Source organism: Festucalex cinctus, chromosome 9, assembly GCF_051991245.1.
Source record: "Festucalex cinctus isolate MCC-2025b chromosome 9, RoL_Fcin_1.0, whole genome shotgun sequence".
Taxonomy (NCBI): domain Eukaryota; kingdom Metazoa; phylum Chordata; class Actinopteri; order Syngnathiformes; family Syngnathidae; genus Festucalex; species Festucalex cinctus.
Window position 1 is genome coordinate 1,211,072 of NC_135419.1, and position 20,064 is coordinate 1,231,135.

General features: G+C 39.5%; 1 protein-coding gene across 4 annotated transcripts in view; it reads right to left on the minus strand.

Annotated features, from left to right (window-relative positions):
- Positions 1-99: 99 nt before the first annotated feature.
- LOC144025296 (misshapen-like kinase 1) overlaps positions 100-20,064 on the minus strand; it is a 42,208-nt gene continuing 22,243 nt past the window's right edge. The window contains exons 11-33 of one of the 4 annotated variants that reach the window (XM_077531114.1): positions 19,299-19,371; positions 18,174-18,297; positions 17,790-17,885; positions 17,571-17,669; positions 16,451-16,495; positions 14,151-14,483; positions 13,486-13,620; positions 12,751-12,885; positions 11,456-11,526; positions 10,865-10,941; positions 9,866-9,954; positions 9,466-9,560; positions 8,666-8,753; positions 8,416-8,574; positions 7,764-7,863; positions 7,515-7,670; positions 6,969-7,112; positions 6,637-6,771; positions 6,405-6,505; positions 5,944-6,093; positions 4,355-4,514; positions 3,247-3,386; positions 100-2,395 (exon numbers count right to left, since the gene is read on the minus strand). In XM_077531114.1, coding sequence (XP_077387240.1) covers positions 2,312-2,395; positions 3,247-3,386; positions 4,355-4,514; positions 5,944-6,093; positions 6,405-6,505; positions 6,637-6,771; positions 6,969-7,112; positions 7,515-7,670; positions 7,764-7,863; positions 8,416-8,574; positions 8,666-8,753; positions 9,466-9,560; positions 9,866-9,954; positions 10,865-10,941; positions 11,456-11,526; positions 12,751-12,885; positions 13,486-13,620; positions 14,151-14,483; positions 16,451-16,495; positions 17,571-17,669; positions 17,790-17,885; positions 18,174-18,297; positions 19,299-19,371 — 2,789 coding nt within the window. In that variant the 3' untranslated portion in view covers positions 100-2,311. Of the gene's footprint in view, positions 2,396-3,246; positions 3,387-4,354; positions 4,515-5,943; positions 6,094-6,404; positions 6,506-6,636; positions 6,772-6,968; positions 7,113-7,514; positions 7,671-7,763; positions 7,864-8,415; positions 8,575-8,665; positions 8,754-9,465; positions 9,561-9,865; positions 9,955-10,864; positions 10,942-11,455; positions 11,527-12,750; positions 12,886-13,485; positions 13,621-14,150; positions 14,484-16,450; positions 16,496-17,570; positions 17,706-17,789; positions 17,886-18,173; positions 18,298-19,298; positions 19,372-20,064 lie in introns of all 4 variants that reach the window. The other 3 variants (XM_077531112.1, XM_077531111.1, XM_077531115.1) reach the window with 3 other exon arrangements.

Sequence of the window (20,064 nt, forward strand, 5' to 3'; positions counted from 1 at the left end):
TTAGCGGTCAAGAAAATGGATGGATGGATATTGAAAGGCCTGAGTTCACCTCAAATATGAACATAGAGAAACCTTTTGACAATCATCAAGACCAATATGTAGAAAGCTGCAAAAAAACACTTTTATTGTCGTCTTCTGCCACTTTTCATACAAACATGTTAGCATGCCAAAACTCAAGCAAACAAAAAATAGATCCAGTGCAAAACAAGAAACCAAAGTAACAAATCTTCAACTTTGATACAGGGTTTGGAAATAGCAGACATAAAGTTCTTGACATATGTATTATTTCGACAAAATGTAATAATGCTTCTTGCATTGAAGAAACAATAACAAGGACACAGCTGTCATGTGTGTTTATACTGCAGACTTCATCAGGTCCATATTTGAATGAACAGCTTCATGCTGCGGGCTTTGGACCGCCTTCTCAACGTGACATTTAAAACAACTGAATACCAAACCTTTCCTCAGTTTGGCGCCCTCTATTGACAACATTCAAGATCATTTATTCCACTGCCACCACTGCACTTCCTCGTTCCGTTTTTTTTTTTTTTTTTAAAGCCCTGCTTAATCTACACACGCCCCCATGAATTTGGCAAGAATTTATGCAATTCTTCAGTATCTTGAATCACTTTACAACTATCGGCTCATTTGGTCCTTGTGACTGACATTTTGTAAATGTGCAGCTATGCATTAAAACGTGACATTCAAAACCTCCTGCAAATGTTCCCAATGCAGGAAAGGGCAGGTTGGACAACAAACATGAACTGTTGCGGATCTATTTTGAAGAGCATTTCGCCTGACATGACTTGAATTGAATTCAGCGACACTACCAAAAGCGAAGTGACGCAGATTCAGGGTTCTGCGGCAGAACTGCGGGTGGACGGAACTTGGGAGCACCGATTGGATGAATGCGAGTTTGAGGAAGATGAAAGTGGAGTGAGGAGCAAGTGAAGGGAAGATCAAGATCTCTAATTTGTACTACAGATGGACTGAGATGAAAACACATCAGTTATCCAGAAATGACAAACAATCATGGACATACATAACTGATATTCAAATGAATGTGACTAGAATGCTGTTTGTCTTCAAAAACAATATTCGGAATGGGAATATGTAATGGAATGACAATACGTCGTAAACAACTCTTGGAAACGGGTAGAAAAGGAAAATCTAACATGGGCGCGAGGATGTTACAATTGCTCACATGTGCCAATATTTCAAGTTTCACGTCTCTTTGTACCTCTGCAATTTTCAAGGTCAAGTTCACCATTCATCCGACCATCCGACTTGGACACGTCGGATTTTGGAGCACGTCACAAACGGGCGCGTCTTTCCCGAGTGGTTTTGAATGTCACTTGACAAAACGGAGCAGTCGTCATATTGACCTTTCAAACAAAATAACATGACATTCAGTCATTTTTATACAATTTGTTTTACATCGACATATCTTAGAACTGTACAAGGAAATACTGTTGGAGTGCATTCGTTTAGCTTTACACAATCAACAATTTGTGTACGTTTTAAACAATAATAACCTAATGACAACTGCTACATGAACAATATTGAAATTAAAAGGGCTTCAGTTTCCTTCAGTGCTCACATTTTTTTAAGACTACAAAATGTTTGATGGTGCAAATCAGATAAAAATAAACAACGAATAAAGAACTACACCGGGAGGTTGACATACTGTAACTTGCTACCAAAGTGCATGTGGGCTCAGCACTGAACACTGTTGACTTTCTTTTTCATTGAGGTGCTTTCATATTTCACTTTTCACAGCAGCCGCAACATCCGAGTGGCTGTTTGAATCGCTCCGGCAATTCTGCCGGCTGACGAGCAATCTGGAATGTAATTAAAGCACATCGGAGGGATCAAATGTGCAACCTGCTCATGGCTGTGAAGGGATCCTTTTTTCCACGCACGCACTTTTTGTGAAGCACTCAGATGATGTCCACAGAGTAAACATGGGATAATAAAGCTCCTATTTTTTCCACCTCTTCCTCCATTACATGGATATCGTTTGCAAAAAGCTCCGCAACGGAACTCGGGAACGTCTGCACGCCGATCCACCAAGGAAATGTGAGCGATCCAGACAAGATGAGCCGAATGCTGAACAGCTGCAGTTCGCACGCGCGAGGGAAAAACAAAAATCCAGTGAATTTGTTGGACTGAAACTTCACATGTTGACAAAAGCAGCTCCACAAAAATGTCAGTGTGATCCTTGTAACGCCGTTTCCTGGACAGCTCTTCTTGGTGCGATTTCACAAGCGTGAGAATCGGAGATGATGAAGCCGATCACGCGTCCACTTTCTTACCAGTTGAAAAGCGAGTTCTGACCCAACGTCATGAAGTAAATTTGACTGCTGCCTCCTGACTGCACCGATGCAAAGAAGACCTACAACAAGAGACAAGCGTGTTCTATAGCGCATTCAGATCAATGTGTACCACAAGATATTTATTACATGACAAGAACAATTCAAGGCATTCGTTAGAAACAAAACAGAGTGCCAACAATAAGTAACTAAGTACAACAATCAAGTAAGAATGTGAATGAAATATGAGATGTATGCTTTTCTTATGCAATACTGTAAGACAGTGCTTCTCAAATGGTTGGCGAGGCTCAATCAAGGGGCACGCGTGACCTCAGGGAACATGTTTTTTTATTTTTTGACTGTCCTAGAATAAAGTGTAATTGCACCTCCAGTGCATTAGGGGGCAGTGGCGCTCTCATTATTGGCAGAGTGTGCGCAGGGAGCATTCGCTCGGTGGTGTCGGGGTTTTGTTTGCACTGAGCATGCGCGCTTTGCACACGGCAAAAAAAAAATCAAAATAAATAAATAAATAAATAAATAAATCAGCACAAATTATATTATATTTTTTTTTTGCAGGTTAAAGTTTTTTTTTTTTTTTTTTTTTTTTTAATATTGTGCTCCTGAGGTACTTTATTCTTTGTTGTAAGTTGGTCAATATTTCTTTCTTTATTAATTCTCTTATACGTTAATACAGATACAGTGTTATGCAGAGGTGTGCTTATAACAATTGTATGGACAAATAATAAATAAATTTACAGTCGCGTGGGGGGGGGGGATGTTTTCTTCTTACTAGGGGGGCATGACAGAAAATAATTGAGAAGCACTGCTGTAAGACAACTTTTATAATTTATATTTGATATAAAAGCTGTTGGCCTAGTGCTTAATTTCAAACATTTCTTGGAGGAGGTTGTTGTAATGCGTAGTAAAGACGTACCTTGTCATTCCTTTCACACAGGAACTTGAGTTTCTGGGCTCTTTTGTGCATGAAAACCCCCTCCAGGTTCCCTGTGTTGGCCGACCGGAGCTCAATGGCCTTCTCTCCCCAGCCCATCACCTGATTGGACTGTAGGTAAGCTGCACAAACATGGAGGAGGTCGTGAACATACAGTAAACACGTTACAGGAAAGTGAACATTTTATGTGTCAAGTTGATTGCACTTAGAGTGGATCTTTTAAAGTTGAATAACCCTGAGAAAAACTATTCGGAATTCCTCATTTTTGGATTTTGGACATTTCAGGATACGTATGACAAAGAAGTTAACATGAAGCTGTTTGAACGTGATATCAACCCACATTTCAGATCAATTGAGCATCATAAAATGAATCCTCAACGTCTGCTTTGGTCTTTCTTTGGCTTGTTGCACTGCAACATATCGTCAAGGAGAACCAGTCTCAAGTCCAGGTGGCGAGAGCTATTTTTTTGTAGTTAGGTGCCCAGACGTGCGACGCCTCGCTGGGTGTTCCATCTCACACATCTGCTCAGTAGACTCAATTTTAGATTGACAAAATGCAGGTCTAAATGGTGGCGCAGGTGGCGTAACGTGATTTTGGTGGATTTGATCGAGTAGCAGGCAGACAGATTCGTCGCTCAACAGATGTGTGTGTGGTGGAAATCATCACATTTCATTCAGAAATATGAATGAAATGAACCATTGGAGAGGCACAACACAGATGGACGATTGTGGGTGCAAAGCCGTCTCCATTTGCCCACGTCACATACGCAGCAGACTAACTACATTATCCACAGATTACCTGTAGAAAGGCACTTTGCGGGTGCCACTCTCATTTTTCGGACCCGGCGAATCAAATTCTGTTTCCGCAATTTGAAGGACTGTTTGCGCTATGATCGCCCTGATTTTAAGCTTTGGTTGGCCGGGAGTCGGCACACCGGCACAAACAATTACCCCCAATTCTATCTGTGCAAAGTGTCGGAAAACACCAAAAATAAGAAGAAAAATAAATAAATCACCCATGCACACAATTAGGCCCATCACGTTTAGGTAAGCAGATTAGAAAAAACAAAAAAAACAAAAAAAAACTCACCGACAGATGCAGGCATCTCTCCCCATTGCAACACCGTATCTTTGGTGATGCGGCCATACGTGTCAATGTAGACACCTTCGTCTTCGTAGCAAACAAGAACCTCCGTTCCGGCACTGTTTGGCAAAATGATGATGGCGTGCGGATGGATGGAACCCTGGATCTGGGAAACGCACTCTTATTAGTAACTCGAATATACTTTACAAAGAAAGCTAAAGCTTTTTTTTTTTTACAAAATGATATTTAGCAGCCCTGCGATTGGCTGGCAACCAGTCCAGGGTGTCCCCCGCCTACTGCCCAGAGCCAGCTGAGATAGGCGCCAGCAGCCCCCGCGACCCTTGTGAGGAATAAGCGGTCAAGAAAATGGATGGATGGATGGATGGATGATATTTAGCAGAACAACATCAGTCAGCTGCACAATTAAGTGAAGACAATCTATACATCACCAGAGTGTGAGCCGCCACAATCCTCAGCATCAGCAGCGGCATCCACAGACGCAACGCAATCTTAATCCTCTGCCTCGGAACCCGCATTGTTACATCGCTCACGCAGATGATTCGCAGATGTGCGTGTTAATGTCTGCTAATTTGCGTGGGTGACTGATGCATTGTGTGTGTGTGTGTTTCAGAGCTTGCGTGGGCATGAAGTGTTCTCAAGAGTTCCCAAAGACGTCGGAGTGGAGAGTGTGCGTACGCGTGGTTGAGACGTTGGCGAGAACGAGAGAGCGAGCGAGCGAGAGACATTAACAGGGAGAAAGGTGGGAATGAACTTGGAAAGCTGAAAGTGTGGTAGACAGCTGGATGAAAACTGGCTTAATATACCGGAGGAGCACACGCACACGCACGCAAGCAAAGCAGGACAGGAAGAGTATTTTTAGAGCCTATTTTTCCCTGCGAATGTCCGACTGTCCCGCTCTCACCCTGCTAGCCCCTTCATTACTGAAAGTAGCACATGGTTGAGGGTTGTGCATGTGTGTCTTGGAGGGAGGGAGAGAGACACACAAAAAGTATGCCAGCATAGCCACGTATAGAAGCTTGAGATATTTATCATATACATATTCGTATGACAAAGAATTGCTGAAGAAGAAGAAGAAAAAACATAGCATGCAAATTTTAGCCGAGCAATATTTTTTGTATGAAATATAATTTAATAATACAAAAAAAGTTTCAAAAGTGGCTGGAAGTCGAGGAGACTTTATGCCTGCTGGGACCACGTCTAACTAATGGTGCAGGTAGTGTAACGATTTATTTTTTTGGGGGGGTGAATTTGATCAGGGCACATGTAGGCAAGATTCTGCGCTTCTCAGATGTGTGCTGGATGTAATTTTCATATTACCAGTATACACTATTTCAAATTTCATTCATAAATATGACAAGAGTGCACATTGAACCCCCTGAACAAAGTAGAAATCAAATCATAGAAAAAGAAAACAAGTATCAACTAGAAGATTTTTCACATTTTTTTATTAATTATTATTATTTTTTTTTATTTTTTTTTTTTAAATAAACTGTTTGTTGTTGTACAAATTGAATTTCCCCACTCCAGGGCTAATTTTAATATGTGACAAGTTACAAGACAGTAAGGACACTCACATGTGTGGGCAGGTAGAGGTCATAGGGTGTGCCCGAATCCACATCAATCGCATGGAAGCCCGACGAGGAACCGTATATAACCTTTAACCTTTGGCCTTCCTCCACTGTCAGATCAACAGACAGCGGCTTTTGCGGTAACGACCTGAAAGACTGAAGAGACGAGAACATGTCATGACACAAATAGGCACAATAAGTCATACAAAACGCAGTATATTTTTGGCCGTTTCCGAGTAAGGAAGCAAAAGTAGCTCAAGCCACGGTGGATGTCAAGAAATGGGCCACAGCTCTAATAAAGCTCTCCCGAGAGTCGGCGGGTCTCATTGCCTGAATGGATTATGTCTCAGTGAGGGAGCGTATGGTTGCGGCCTCAATCAGTGTTGAGTCCACCTTACATTCAGGTTTTGCTTTTCCCCCCTGCAGGACTATGACATGAATATCAAATATATCAAAACATGACCAACCTTAAAGGCCATGAACTTATGGTAGGGTTTGGGCGCCCAGGCATAAACCTCCACTGCATTCTTCAAAGCGATCACAAGGAACTTGATCTTCTCGTAACGCACTGTGCAAAGAGACACAAATGCCCCCATCAACAAACAAACAAACAAACAAACAAACAAACATAAACCCTCAGCTTCCTTTCCACCTTGGCTTGCCAAGTCAAGAAATGTCACCCATGTTGAATCTCCTTACCCACTTTATAGTGGACACAACCTTCCAGATCGCCAACAGATGTCCAACCCTGCCTCTTCTCCACTTCCGGGTCGTTCCGGAGGATTTTATTTCTCAGCCAGGAAAGGTAGTAAAGGCGGAGCTTGTTCTTTTTCCCTGGAACAAAAAGGCAAAATCATCCTCCTTTTATGCAAAGTAACTCATACAGTTGCCTTTACAGAAAAACATCCTCAAACATTACAGCACGAGTTACCCTGTCCCAACCTATTAAGAATAATCTGAGAATTGCTAATGCAGTTACGGTAAATCTCACCATTTTAAATGTACAACTGACAAACCTTGCGTGTGTGTACCTGATATCGTAATGAGCACATTGAGCCCTTCCAGCACATCCATCTGCTGAAACCTTCTTCTGCTAATGAGAGAGTAAACCTTCCCCTGACCGCTTCGGTCCAGCAGCCAAAGACCATTTTCTGTCCCCACCAACAGATTCACTCCTGCAGAGCAAACACATCAAAACGCACGACTCGTATTATTCTTCGCAAGAAAATGCTCAACATCTCCATCATGTACTTTACAGTATATGAGATTTGCACAATTCACACCCCCCCCCCAAAAAAAAAATAAATTGAAATGTATATGCATTGTTTTAAGATGGCGTTCTATAAATGCACATTGGTCAAATTCCCACATTTTAAAAAATGTAATTTAATTGCAAGCAGACAATGTACATGCAAACAACAGCATTTGGTACGTGAATTGGCTGACAGAGTAGTGGATAATGACAGGAAAGACATTTTTGGCTAATGTTGGCTTCCATAGCACATGCTGGACCTTTAAGTGATATTGACACATATCATTGTCTAAATGATTATTTGGCGCAAAAGCAAACTACCGACCCCATAGACCAGCACAGAGGACCTCAGTGGTGAATTTCTTCTTGTATTTGTGGATCTCGGGACTGTCACTCTGCGGTCGAATGTTGGTCGGGTTCACGTTCACCACAGAGCCCTTCCGGTGGTTCTCCCTCTTGATTGGCTCACCCTTACTGCAGACTGAAAACATTCTGCCTTATAACACTCGGCCTTCTGCCGACGTCAAACACGTTTATACAACGTTTGCACACTTGTTTGGAAGTGTGCACTCACTCGGGCTCTGTGGCGGCGAAGATATGGGGATCAATCTCGGATCAATGAAGGAGGAGAAAGAGGAAGATGAGGTGTTTTTACAAGATGGACTGCTGAAAGCCTGAAGAAAACAAAATAAAGAGGAAAAGTGTTATTCAGTGTTATATTGCATTAGCATGTGGTCTTATAAACACAAATATAAGGTTGTAATACACACAATAATTAAACATAATCTTGATTAGTGTGAGTACAATACAAAACTATAAGTAGCAGTCCACTTCAATACTGGTAAGTGTCTCAATACCTTCCTCTAGTGGACAAATGTAACTAATGCAATTCCTTAAAAAAAACACATTTGAAAATGGATGGATGCTAGATTTGAGGGAATATAGGTCACTCTTGATCATCCATCAATACAAAAAAATAATAATAATAATAAAAAAAAGACCCCATATGTGTAAAAAAAAAAAAAAAAACACCTTTCATTTTGATGAATGAACAACACAATGGATTGTGTACAACGCCTTTATGGCAAAACATAATCCACAGTAAAAATATTTGCCTTATTGACGTTTCAAGTACACATACAATTTTTACATAAAACTAGGACCTGGGTTCTGAGTATGGGTTTCTGTGTTGTGTCATTTAAAAAAAAAAAAAAGGCATTCCTCACATGTAGCTCTTGGCGTGTGGGGGATCGAGGTGCCGTGGGTGATTGTGTATAATTCTGTTCTCGCGTTCGCTGCTGCTGCATCAGTGCATTGCGAGAAGGACTTGCTGACGATATTTTCTGCAGTAGGTCTGGCAGCATGTAGGTATCGTCTGATGTCATCTGAGAAAATATGAACATTATTTCAAGTCCAAAATAATATGACATTTCACAGCAAACTAGCGATAATATCGTAAGGTGTGTGTGTAAAGACCTGGTTAAGATTACGATGAGGCCGCAGCACAATACCATCAGGTATTTGTTTAAAGTATTTCTCTCCTTTTCCATTGGGGAGGCCGCAACTAGAAAAGCAGGAGGATGTGTGAAGTAAATAGAACACGTTTAAGAAAAGGATTAATGAGTGACAAATTGTGTTTTCAAGATGAAAAGCACTGGGAAAAAAAACCTCAACAGATCCAGAACAGGACCTCCAACTTATTACAACTATATTGCAAACGTGTATCAAATGCAAAGACATCACATTGGTCATACTGCACAAATAGACAACACTACCAACAAGTGTTGATGGCTTGAGTTGGTACAATCAGGCAGCAAAGTCACACGAGTGTTTATATTAGCCTCGGCCTGTCAAAACTTCAACAAAAAAGTCTGAGCAAGTTTTGAATATTTTTACTTTTCAATGTACAATCTTAAGAGTGACCCGGCATTCACAAAATATAACCATAAGGAGGGGCCAATATGGATTCATCATAATAATTTGTTCTTTGAATTCTAGGGTGGTGGGTGTGCTGGAGCCTATCCCAGTTCTCTGTGGGCAAGAGGCCGGGTACAACCTGAACTGGTCGGCAGCCAATCACAGGGCACAAATAGGCAAACAACCATTCACACTTACAACCAATTGAAAGTCTTGAATAAAGTCTTGAATGTCTTTGGAGTGCTACAACTATGATAATAGTTCAGCAATAATTTGCCCCTTCATAAATCTTGGTTGATCAATTCATTTTACAGGATAAAAAAATAAAAAATAAATCTCCTTGTAGTAAAACAGCTCACCTGTTCTTCTCTTCTTCATCACTGCTTCCAAACTCGTCACTGGAGGAGGAATATTCCGCGGCCTTGTTGAATGGGCTCAGAGCAGTCTTGACACCCTGCAAACAGATGAGACAAGATGCAGCATGTCAGCAGATAAAAGAAACAAAACACAATAAAACAAAAACAGAGAAGAGAGTGACATTGCTATTTTGGATGCACCTGTGAGTGCATGTGTTTGTGACAATAACAATGTTTATTTATTTATAGTTTTACTTTGCTTTATTTACCAACATTAACTGGTTCCATGTGGACTTTTATTACAGTGTATTTTGTCTCTACCTTTGAGATGCCTTGTTTAAACAAGACAACGTGATAATCTACAGCTATAACGTTACTTATTACACATTCAATAATGTTTTACTTGTAAATGTCTGCCCGCGATGTCGTTCTGTTGCCGTCTGTGCTGCTGAAGACGCTGCTGCACGCGTGGACTTTCCAGCTTGAAGTGATCTACAATTCATTAACTCAAATTAGTTACAGTTCTGATGGTAAGTCAATACAACTCTTTAGTTCTACAAATAACATTTTACGAACGCAAAAATCAATCTTAGAAGTGCAAATATGGTCTTGGATGGGGTTCTAAAATTTTTGTTTTTGTTAATGAAAGGTGTCCCATTATAATCCATTATTCGCTCAGCAACTGTCCATGATTCATTACTACTACTACAAACAGTCTAACAACAGCATATTTCTAAAACACATTTATATTTAATAATCAGTACATCAAATACACAAAGCAGTAAGTCCCTGAGTCAATCTTTAAAAAGTGCATGCTGCTTCCAACAGGAGCCGGAAGCTAAACTGAGATGATCAAAGTTTTTTTTTTTTTCATTTCCATCTGTCCGTTTAACAAGACAGAAGGCAACTCCCCCTAAATGGTTTCCGTTCAACACTATGCAGATTTGCAATTATGCAAACAGCAACCACAAAAGTACAAACAGTAAAAGTCAGTACCTCAAAAGTAAGACTCACAGTTTTTCTAGAATCTAGGCAATTTGTTTTATTGGATATCATTAGGATTATACACACATAATAATCTTTGACCACACTTATAGTAATTCACTTACTGAGGCTAATTACTGTTGGTCAAAGCCAGGTATCAAGAAATACAAAAAATTGCTTGTCATCATCGTGTTTTACATAAACAAATTACCCAATTAATATACTGTACTGCATACGTTTGCGCTACAATTTTACTTGTAACTTTTTTTCTTCTTCTTTCAGGTGTGAGACACATAGTAATGAACATAAAGAACAGAAAAAGACAAGACAGAATCATTCATTTCAACAACCACACGTTTATGTATTTATTTATTTACATTTTCCTAAACTTCAAAAGAAAACTCAGAGAGAAACTGACCTGGATGATTATTGCTGATAGATACCCCGTGAGACACAGACCTTGAACTTTTGTCTGTCATAAGCACAGGACTGCCACTAGATGGTGAGAGAGGCACACAGACAAACAGAGTGTAAAATAGAAATGAATTCCAATCACACATGACACTTCTTGTATTCATTTGCTCTGCTGATTTCCACAATATTGGTTTAATCAAAACCGACATTCCAGAACTGAACCAACCGAAGCTGATTGCCCTCTAAATACAACAAGAAGATTTATGACATGAGCAAGCGCAATGCCTGATCATCATCATCTTCGCAGCAATATTTCAACACACGCTTTCTATTGTTATTTAGCTTTTGCTTTGACCCAAACTGATACAAAATATTTGCTGTTGTGGGGAACCCGTTTACAATTATACAATTATTTTATAGTATATTTACTTCATAATGACAAGTTAAAAAAAACAAACCAAAAAAAAACAAAAAAAAACCCTTCTCATAAGATTAGATTCATTAATGTCTTAATGAATGTCTAGACGGTGTAAGTGTTCATTCCAAGTAATGCATTCAAATCTGAGCCAGAACTGTAGAAACATCTTGCAAGTACCTTGAAGCAGCCCTTTTGTGTCCTTTCACCAGTTCTCTGCAGTAAAACTTAGAGGTAGTACGTTCTGGGACCTGGGGGAAAAAAACAAACAAACAAACAAACAAAAAAGTATGTATACACTGTATACAGGACCAAAACAATCCATCAAACATTTCAATAAAAGGGAAAGAAAACATGACTAGTGAAAAAAAAAAAAAAAAAAAAGTCATTTGCAAATATATATTGCACACATGTAGAATACCATATTTTTTCCCCTCAATACTGTACTTTATAAGTACTGTTTTTAGCGCAAGGATCTTGTCTGTAATTGCATGCCATTTCCCGATCAAAAGTTATAAACTATAGATGTTTTGATCATTTGCTTTAAAGTGCAAGTCTGAAAGAGGAATGCCTAAAGAGTGTCAGCAGGTGAATAAAATGAAGTGTTTGCTCACGTTTTCCCTCCCTGTCTGGTGAATGTTTACATGTTATGCTGCATGAAAATACGAAAACAAATCATTGCTTGCGTGGTATTACTGTAAGCAGACTGTTTATTCTTGGAATTTGGATGGAGATCAGACTACACGTTATGACCAATTCATACAGAAATTCCCAAACACTTTTCCTCCGGGCCGGTTCTGTCAGGTTATGTGACACTGTTGGTGCCTTTTCAAAGCCACATTGCAATCACAGGAGAGATGGAGTCATTAACTGCTCTGTTGACTCCATATGGTCTCTCCTGTTTGTTCAACAGCATAACAGAGCAAATAGACAGCTCTACTGAGTCTACTGTCAACTGTTGTAATTATTAGTCCAATTAAATCCATATGCTTTTCTGTTAAGTAAATACGCCGCATGGTATATTTTATTATGACAGAGCTGGACAGCAGGTAGTAGGTACATTAGACACAGAACAGTGGAGAAAGTGGTGTTGATGTAACACTCTGTGGATGTAATACTGCCGATGTTTTTGTTTAAAAAATTTTTTAAAAAAAGAGCTAAAAATTAAATTGAATACAATAAAGATAAAATATAAAAAGTCTCCTTCCGACCAAAGTGAAAATATTTTCTGAAAATACACTCACTCATGCCGACCTGATGTTGGTGGACGCAGGATGTTAGAAAGAACACAAACAATGTGAGCAGGTTTACATCCTCCTTTTGCTGGCAGCTTGCCACGAGATCACGTTCACACGAAAACGCAACAGGCTATGCCCCATGTATGGATTTTATTGCGGTCAGCAATTGTTTGGTGTGCTTTCTGCCTGGGCAGTAAAAAACAAACAAACAAACAAACAAACAAACAAAAAAACTACCTTAGGTGGCGTCTCAGTGTCCCAGAAGACATCATCAGAGGGCGACATGGGCGTGAAAGGGGTCAAAGCCGAGATAGCCATATCTGACATAGAGCTGCTGTGAGGGGCGACTCGACTAGAGCGCAAATTGGCATTCTGGAAGAAAAAAAAAAAAAGTTGATGGTGTTAATCTAAAAGTACTGTACTGTGGAACCTCTCAGTAAAATGCACCATGTACTGGACAATTTGAAATTTGAATGTTTTTTGTTTTGTTTTTTGTTTTTAATTCATTTTTTAAAATTGATTTATTAATAAATTGTTTTTTTTTCCAATTCATATCATTTTTTTGTATTTAATTTTTGAATTATTATTTTTTTTTTATGTCGACAGTTTCGGCCCTCCATACAATACAAGACACGTTGCGCCTGCTTGGGAATTTGGCTGACCACTCAACTATGGGGAGAGGGTTTTGTGATGCACCCGTTGCGTCTGACAATTTGGCGGCTGAAGGTCGACCAAAACTTAGACAAACCGCGTCTATGGTTTGCCTAACGCGATTTTGGTGCATTTAATTGAGGTGCAGGCGAACAGATATGAAAGCTCCATGGGCATATGCGGTGGACGTCATCGTTCATAAATATGACAACAGTGGACATCAAACACTGCAAATTATTGTAGAAATACATTCACATTTTCTTGTCCTTAGAGGTTCCACTGCACTGCAGTGAATTTTGATCAAAGGGACTGTGAAAATACCTGGTTAGCGTGAGCTCTCTGCATGGCTGGGGTACAAGGACTTGAACTGCTACCAGAGCCCAGCCGTGAGTGCATCTCGTTGGGCAGACCGGCAGCCAAAAGCATTCTGGCGATATTTGAGTCCTGGTAATCCATCTAAAACATGAAGCAGATTGCGCTTGCCTCAGTATTGTTCACATCCGCGGCATGAGAAGAGTTTGGCAATACCAAATAGGAAGACTGGACCTAAAACTTAACAGAGGAGTTAACAATAACAAACACATAGTAGAATGGTGTTGTTTCATAAAACAATTGATGGTTTTATCCTAAGTATACTGTACCTTAAACACTTAACATTGAACCACCATGTTTGTGTGAATGTGCAATTTTATAACAAAATCCGATACGACGAGTCCCACTTTACTAATTGAGCAACAGAAAAGGATTTTTAGTTCCAAGACTCTCACTCTGGGTGTCCTTTCTGTTGTATGACCAGCAGTCAACTGGACCATATTCACTTATTTTCCTTCGCAAAGGTGCGGGGTAGAGAGTAGGTGTGGAAACGGGAGCATTCAGTGATTTTGTGAAGAGACAAGGCCACACCAAGGACAGACAGCCTGTAACACAACGTGGGGACCGGCAGCGATAAAAAGGGTGTTTGATAGCCAAGGAAGGCAGAGCTTTACCACTGAGCGCTGGCAGTTTGCGGGGCAGCTGGACGAGGAAGCAGCGGCGGGAGCGGCGGGAGCGCCGGCGCTCCCGCTGTTAGCCATTAGCTTTTGGACAGATGCCTCTGGCTTTTCTCTTTGCCTCTCCCGGCCGCCCTCTCTCTCCCCGTGTCTGTTGTCGTGCTGCAGGGACAGGAGCTGCGTTTGGTCTTTAGGAAGGGTGCGGTGTGATCTCCTGCCCGACGAGGGCTGCTGATGCTGGCTCGGAGGCTGCGGCTTGGCCGGTGACTGGAGATGAGGCTGCGAGTGCTTGGCCTTAAGCTGAAGCAGCTGCTTTGGAGCCACAGCACTCTATGCAGCAAACACAGAAAGCACATATAGAAACGGACAGTGCCAGAAAGCGAATAAATGAAGCGCAGAATTTATGTACACTATAAAAGGGGTAAACTGAAAAACATTTTAAAGCTGCCAGCAAAAGGATTTGAAGTTATGAAAGCACTCCAAATGCATGACATCAGTGTTTATCTGGATATTACACTGGCTAGGTTGTGGGAACACAAGTCAGGTCAAACAATCAAGTCAGCCATAACCCAGCACATGACCGTTATTTAGACATATTTACCAAAGCCGGGCACTGTTAATTGGCAATTCTCATCTTTGCCCATCTTGTGCTAAGTGCACAATGACAAAAAGCCACGGACTGAGCACCGACTGAAGAACGTTTACGTCCGTCGATCACGGAGGGTACATACGGTCGCCTCAAAGTACAACTTTCATGTAAAACAATACAGTATGTAAAAAGCATCTGGAATTGTTGATGAACCACAAACGAGGTAACGGCAGTGATCAAATAAAACACAATGTAAGTCATTGTGTTATTTTTGTGAAGTAGACTTTTTGGATTAATTGATGTAGCAGTTAGTAATGTAAAAGCGATAAGAAACGTGATGTCTTCTTTTTTTTTTTTAAACATGGTAAAAATCAATGAAGCAATTATAAATTGTTGATATAATGTACAGCAGGGATGTCCAAACTTTTTCCTCTGAGGGCCACATACAGAAAAATAGAAAGCTGCAAGGGCCACTTTGATTTTTTTTTAAAGTTATTTATTAACACATTCATTGCCAGGCCAGAAAAAAAAAATGCATCATTTGACGTCTTTTTCCGTCAATGACAACCCACTGAAAATAATAGCAACATTTTAGAAGGAACACTGAGCGACAGAACAAGAGAAATAGCAGAAAAGAAGATGGATGCACGCTGCGAATGCCAGAGGGAGGGCAACGGTGAGAAAACAAGCACAGGAAGAGGAGACATGCAGCGAACAGTCGAGACAAAATGAGACGGCTTTAAAACGAAAAGAAAAGCCCTGCTGTGATAAACATTGGCTTAAAAGCTTGTCAGAATCCAACATCCCGGCTACCGCACTGTGTATGTATGTCATGGCCTTCTCTCTCGCTCGTAACAGTGGTCTCGCTCAAATACGGAATTAGAAGTAATTATTTTCCCCTCACTTCACTTCAAAATGACAAACATGGGCTGCACTAGGAGGGGTGTACAAAATCAATTCCATGGATGAAACACATTCTACCTTTTCCTATAACTAACTGCACACAGTGGCTGTCTGCATTAACGTCTTTTTTCGTCTTTGGATCTCACTGCTCTGAATCCTGTCATATTACGTTGGGGGTAGACACACAAACGCATGTAGCAGCTGTGTCTCATGCCCGCTCCATGTTTCTTCAAAGCATAAACTTGATAGCCTTTTAACTCATTTACTCCCAAAAACGTATAAATACGTTCTATTTTAAATATTACCATGCTCCCAAAGATGTATTTATACGTTTTGGCTTTGATGCAACCTCCGAACTGAAGAGAATGCTTGAAGCAATGGAAAGTTATTACAAAAACGGCCAGCAGATGGCAGCAGAGTATAAGAGATCAAAAAGCTCTTTTCCCCACTATTTTAAACAGATTTGTGAATAATGATGAAACTTAGCCATGTTCTCATGCTAATTGATGCAAAATGAAAACAGCTAGAAATACACTTATTTTTTTTTCCTGATGAAAGAAGAGACTTAAATCTTTCTTTTGGTTTTTATAGCAATAGGAGGACACAATATGCTATGGGCCTTGCAAAATCAGTCAAAATCCAGTAAAACAGCAAAAATGTCCTGGGAGTGAATGAGTTCATATCCACATGGAAGTTGAGCCACACTTTTTTTTTGTATGCTCAAAACTACAAGTACAAAGAACAAACAACTCTACTTGCCTTTCTGAAGAAAAAAAAAAAAAGCAGAATGCTTAAAATGATTTACCTGCTCCGAGTCCAGAGGCCTTACAGACACGTCAGCGAAATTATCCTGTTTCAGACACAAAATGCACACGCACACAATTTATGTAAACAAAGTACATATAGAGGGACAGTAGTAGACTGTGATGTGCCACCATAATTTATCTAGAATCAAAATCATCATCAATCTACATACACATGCATGCACTAATATGCACGCAACACACAAAAAAACAAATAATTAGGATACTCTAAGGTCTTAAGATGACTTCTGAGAGGTGCGATGTAAAATATTCAGAGATTGCAATATGGTGGGAAGCTCTTAGCTAACGCCCTTTACTAAATATTTTACAATGACCTGCTTTTTAAATTTTTGAGGACAACTCCTTCAATGGCCAAATAATTTGCACATGTATCTGCCACCTCCGCTTTTGCTTGAAATATTATGTTAATGACAAACCGTCACTCAAAAAGTGGCTGCTCAACATGCTTGCCAACCTGGTTGATGAATAGTTTTGTCTAAAATGATTTTGACAAAAACATTTGAAATGACTAACAAGCTCCAGAACAGTGTGACACGTACACTATTTCCTGTTTTTGGTGTTACTTCCATTTTGAGTTGTATTGATAGACGATGTTGAACTTTAACTGTCCACAAAAAAAGTGCAGTCCGGTCGGGGTTCGTCCGCGCACCCTCCGGATTGGGAGCGCTCCACGGAACTAGTTTTTTTTTTTTTTTTTTTTAGTGTAGTCATGACTCATGCCATCTACCAATACTACATTTGCGAGCTACTGGTCAATCGCGATCGACATGTTGAGCACCCCTCTTTTGCAACATATACAATTTCAGTTCAAATCACACAAAAATGTGAATGTAACTAGATCCCAGGAAGTCAGGAAGTTTGTTTTTGTTTGAAGATGAAACAAGTTAGTGATATGCATCTGTGGACTACAAAACACTTGATAGTGTTGTTAGCAAGACACAGGAAAGAAAAAAAAACAAAAAACAAAACTGGACTGTCAACAATGGCTTGGTAGTGCTTTCACTTGTAACCAGTTTGTACATATAAGCACAATACTTTGTTGCAAAGTTTGACATGTTCTCAAACAATTTGAATAAAAACAATTAAAATGTAATTCTTTACCTTTTTCCTGTCATTTCTGTGATATCTGTCATTCTTTAGGAGTCTGTTGTCACGGTTATCGGATTCTTCCCCAAGCATGAGCTCTTGTAGTTCTGCCCACTGGAAGGCAGATTCTGACAGCTGTCGTCTCTGTTGCTGGCAAGATTCCAATTACATCCAACTTTATGCTATTCTGTTTCGAAAAGTTAGAAGTGACAAAATGAATGAAACAGCTCTTACATCTTCTAATATTTGTCGCTTCTCATGTTGCTGTTGGATCCTCCTCTGTCGATCAGCCAGCAACTGCTGCTTGTATTGTTCCTGCTCTGCCATTTGCTACAACAACAAGGCACACATTTGGATTAAAATGACAGTTTTTTAACATTGATCCCTTTTTGCATCTCTCAGTCAGATGTAAGACACCACTGACACAAAAAAAAACAAATAGTGTTTTCCAGTGAGGAATATCAGATGAACGTTGTTCATTTTGTCACCCTTGTCCAATGACATGTCAACAGAAATTTGTCACTTTTGCGCTACAAGAGAATTTAAGAATGCAATAGTTCATTTAAGAAAACTTGGTTTAAGATTTGCTGATAATGGTTCATCATAAAATCAACTCACCTGCTGTCTCTGCTGATCCCCACCGACTCTGTGGCTCCGCTGCCGGCTGTCTTCTCGATCTTCTGTCTGTAAACGCAGAAACTCCCTCCTTAATGTCCATTCACCGGGAACATTCACGATTGAGCTAGAAAAATGATGCAGAGAGTGTGAGAGACATAAATTTGACATATTTATCATACTAGATCAATATGAATAAAAACAGTTGTTAATTCATCAATTATAATTCTAATCATATTATATTTAGGTTGATGATGATAGAACGGCATCCAAAATGATCAACACACATTTTTAAGCCTTTCAAAAAAGAAGAAAATGTCAGGAAGTTCTCCGCAGTTCTTAACATGTACAGTACAACCGAAATTAACATTTTGATTTCATGAAATCTGAATTAATTTTCAACAAAGTACGCATTCTTCTTCATTCGCTAGCATTTCTCTTGCCTACACCGATTCCAGCATGTGTAAGTGGACCCAAAACCTTGTTACCTCCAAAATTGTCACTTTTCAGGAGACCCCAAAAATGGAAGTCATTAACATTGCATCATTACAGAGAGCAAGCCATTTTCAACACTTTAGAATGGTCAATAGTTCCGTAAAAATGTGTAAAAACTTGTTAAAAGAAAACATTGAAATTTGCCAAATTGTGTCTAATCTGCCCAGGGCCTTCAGAATAAGCAATGCTACCTGGGGTGCAACTACAAAAAATATTATCAATAGGGCCACTTCTTGAACGGATGATTTCAAATTTGTCCTCACAGGGTCAGCTCACTTGAACGTTGACTTGCAAAACACATATGTAGCAATTAATACATTTAAGAAACAGCAGCTCTGATGAGAATGGTGAGAATTTGACATCAAGATTTTGAGTATTTGTTATGTTATTAGATGAATACTGATTCTGTGGCACAGTTATTTGCCGTTATACTGCATTTTTCCATAGTGTTGATTTGTTTCTACAATGGCAACACACCTCAAAAGGACCAGATACCAAACGGACAACCCACTCCCGATACCCAATAACAATCGGGCATACTATTGGCTGATTGCCTTGTTTTCTAACATTATATAGTAAAACGTCTCGTTTCCTTCTGTGTCAAAATCTGATATTTCTTGTCGTGGCATTTACCTGGGTTCTCCTTCCTCTTCAGTGACCTCGTCTTCTTCCTCTTCACTTCCACTGTACTCATATTCGGGGCCCTCTGACAAGCACCACAGGCAGAGACACAAAATGACGTGTTAACAGTAATTTACAGTACAGTGGATTGGAAGGGAGGAAGGTTTATTTAATAAGACCATAACACTGGATAATAATAATTAATTAAAAAAAATACTACATTGGCCACATTATGCTGTATAAGAAATAGACTGACAACTTCTCTCATGAAATATGCAACAGTACAAATTTTATGGCGTTAAATACATGTAAACTGTTTGCGAACATCTTTGCAACCTTCAGTGATCATTTCCTAGTATATTTGGATAATGGATATTTGTTTAATTTTAAGGGAGCCATGAATTTTCTCCAATAAATAAATAAATAAATATATATATATATATATATATATATATATATATATATATATATATATTAGTGCTGTCAAGCGATTAAAATATTTAATCGCGATTAATCGCATTTTTTCATAGTTAACTAATAGTTAATCGCACATTTTATTTATTGTAAAAAAAAAAAAAAAAAACCTTGATTTTTTTTCTGTCCCATTATTTTATCGAATTGTAACATCGTTAACGTGAATAAGAGGATTGATTTTCGTATGCAAATCTTTTTCTTTTTTTTTATTGAAAAAAAGTATTGAATTCAACACACGCAAAGTCACACAAACAGCCCCTCAACAGCCCTTTCCAAGGGATTAAAATTGGGGCAATGTAAAATG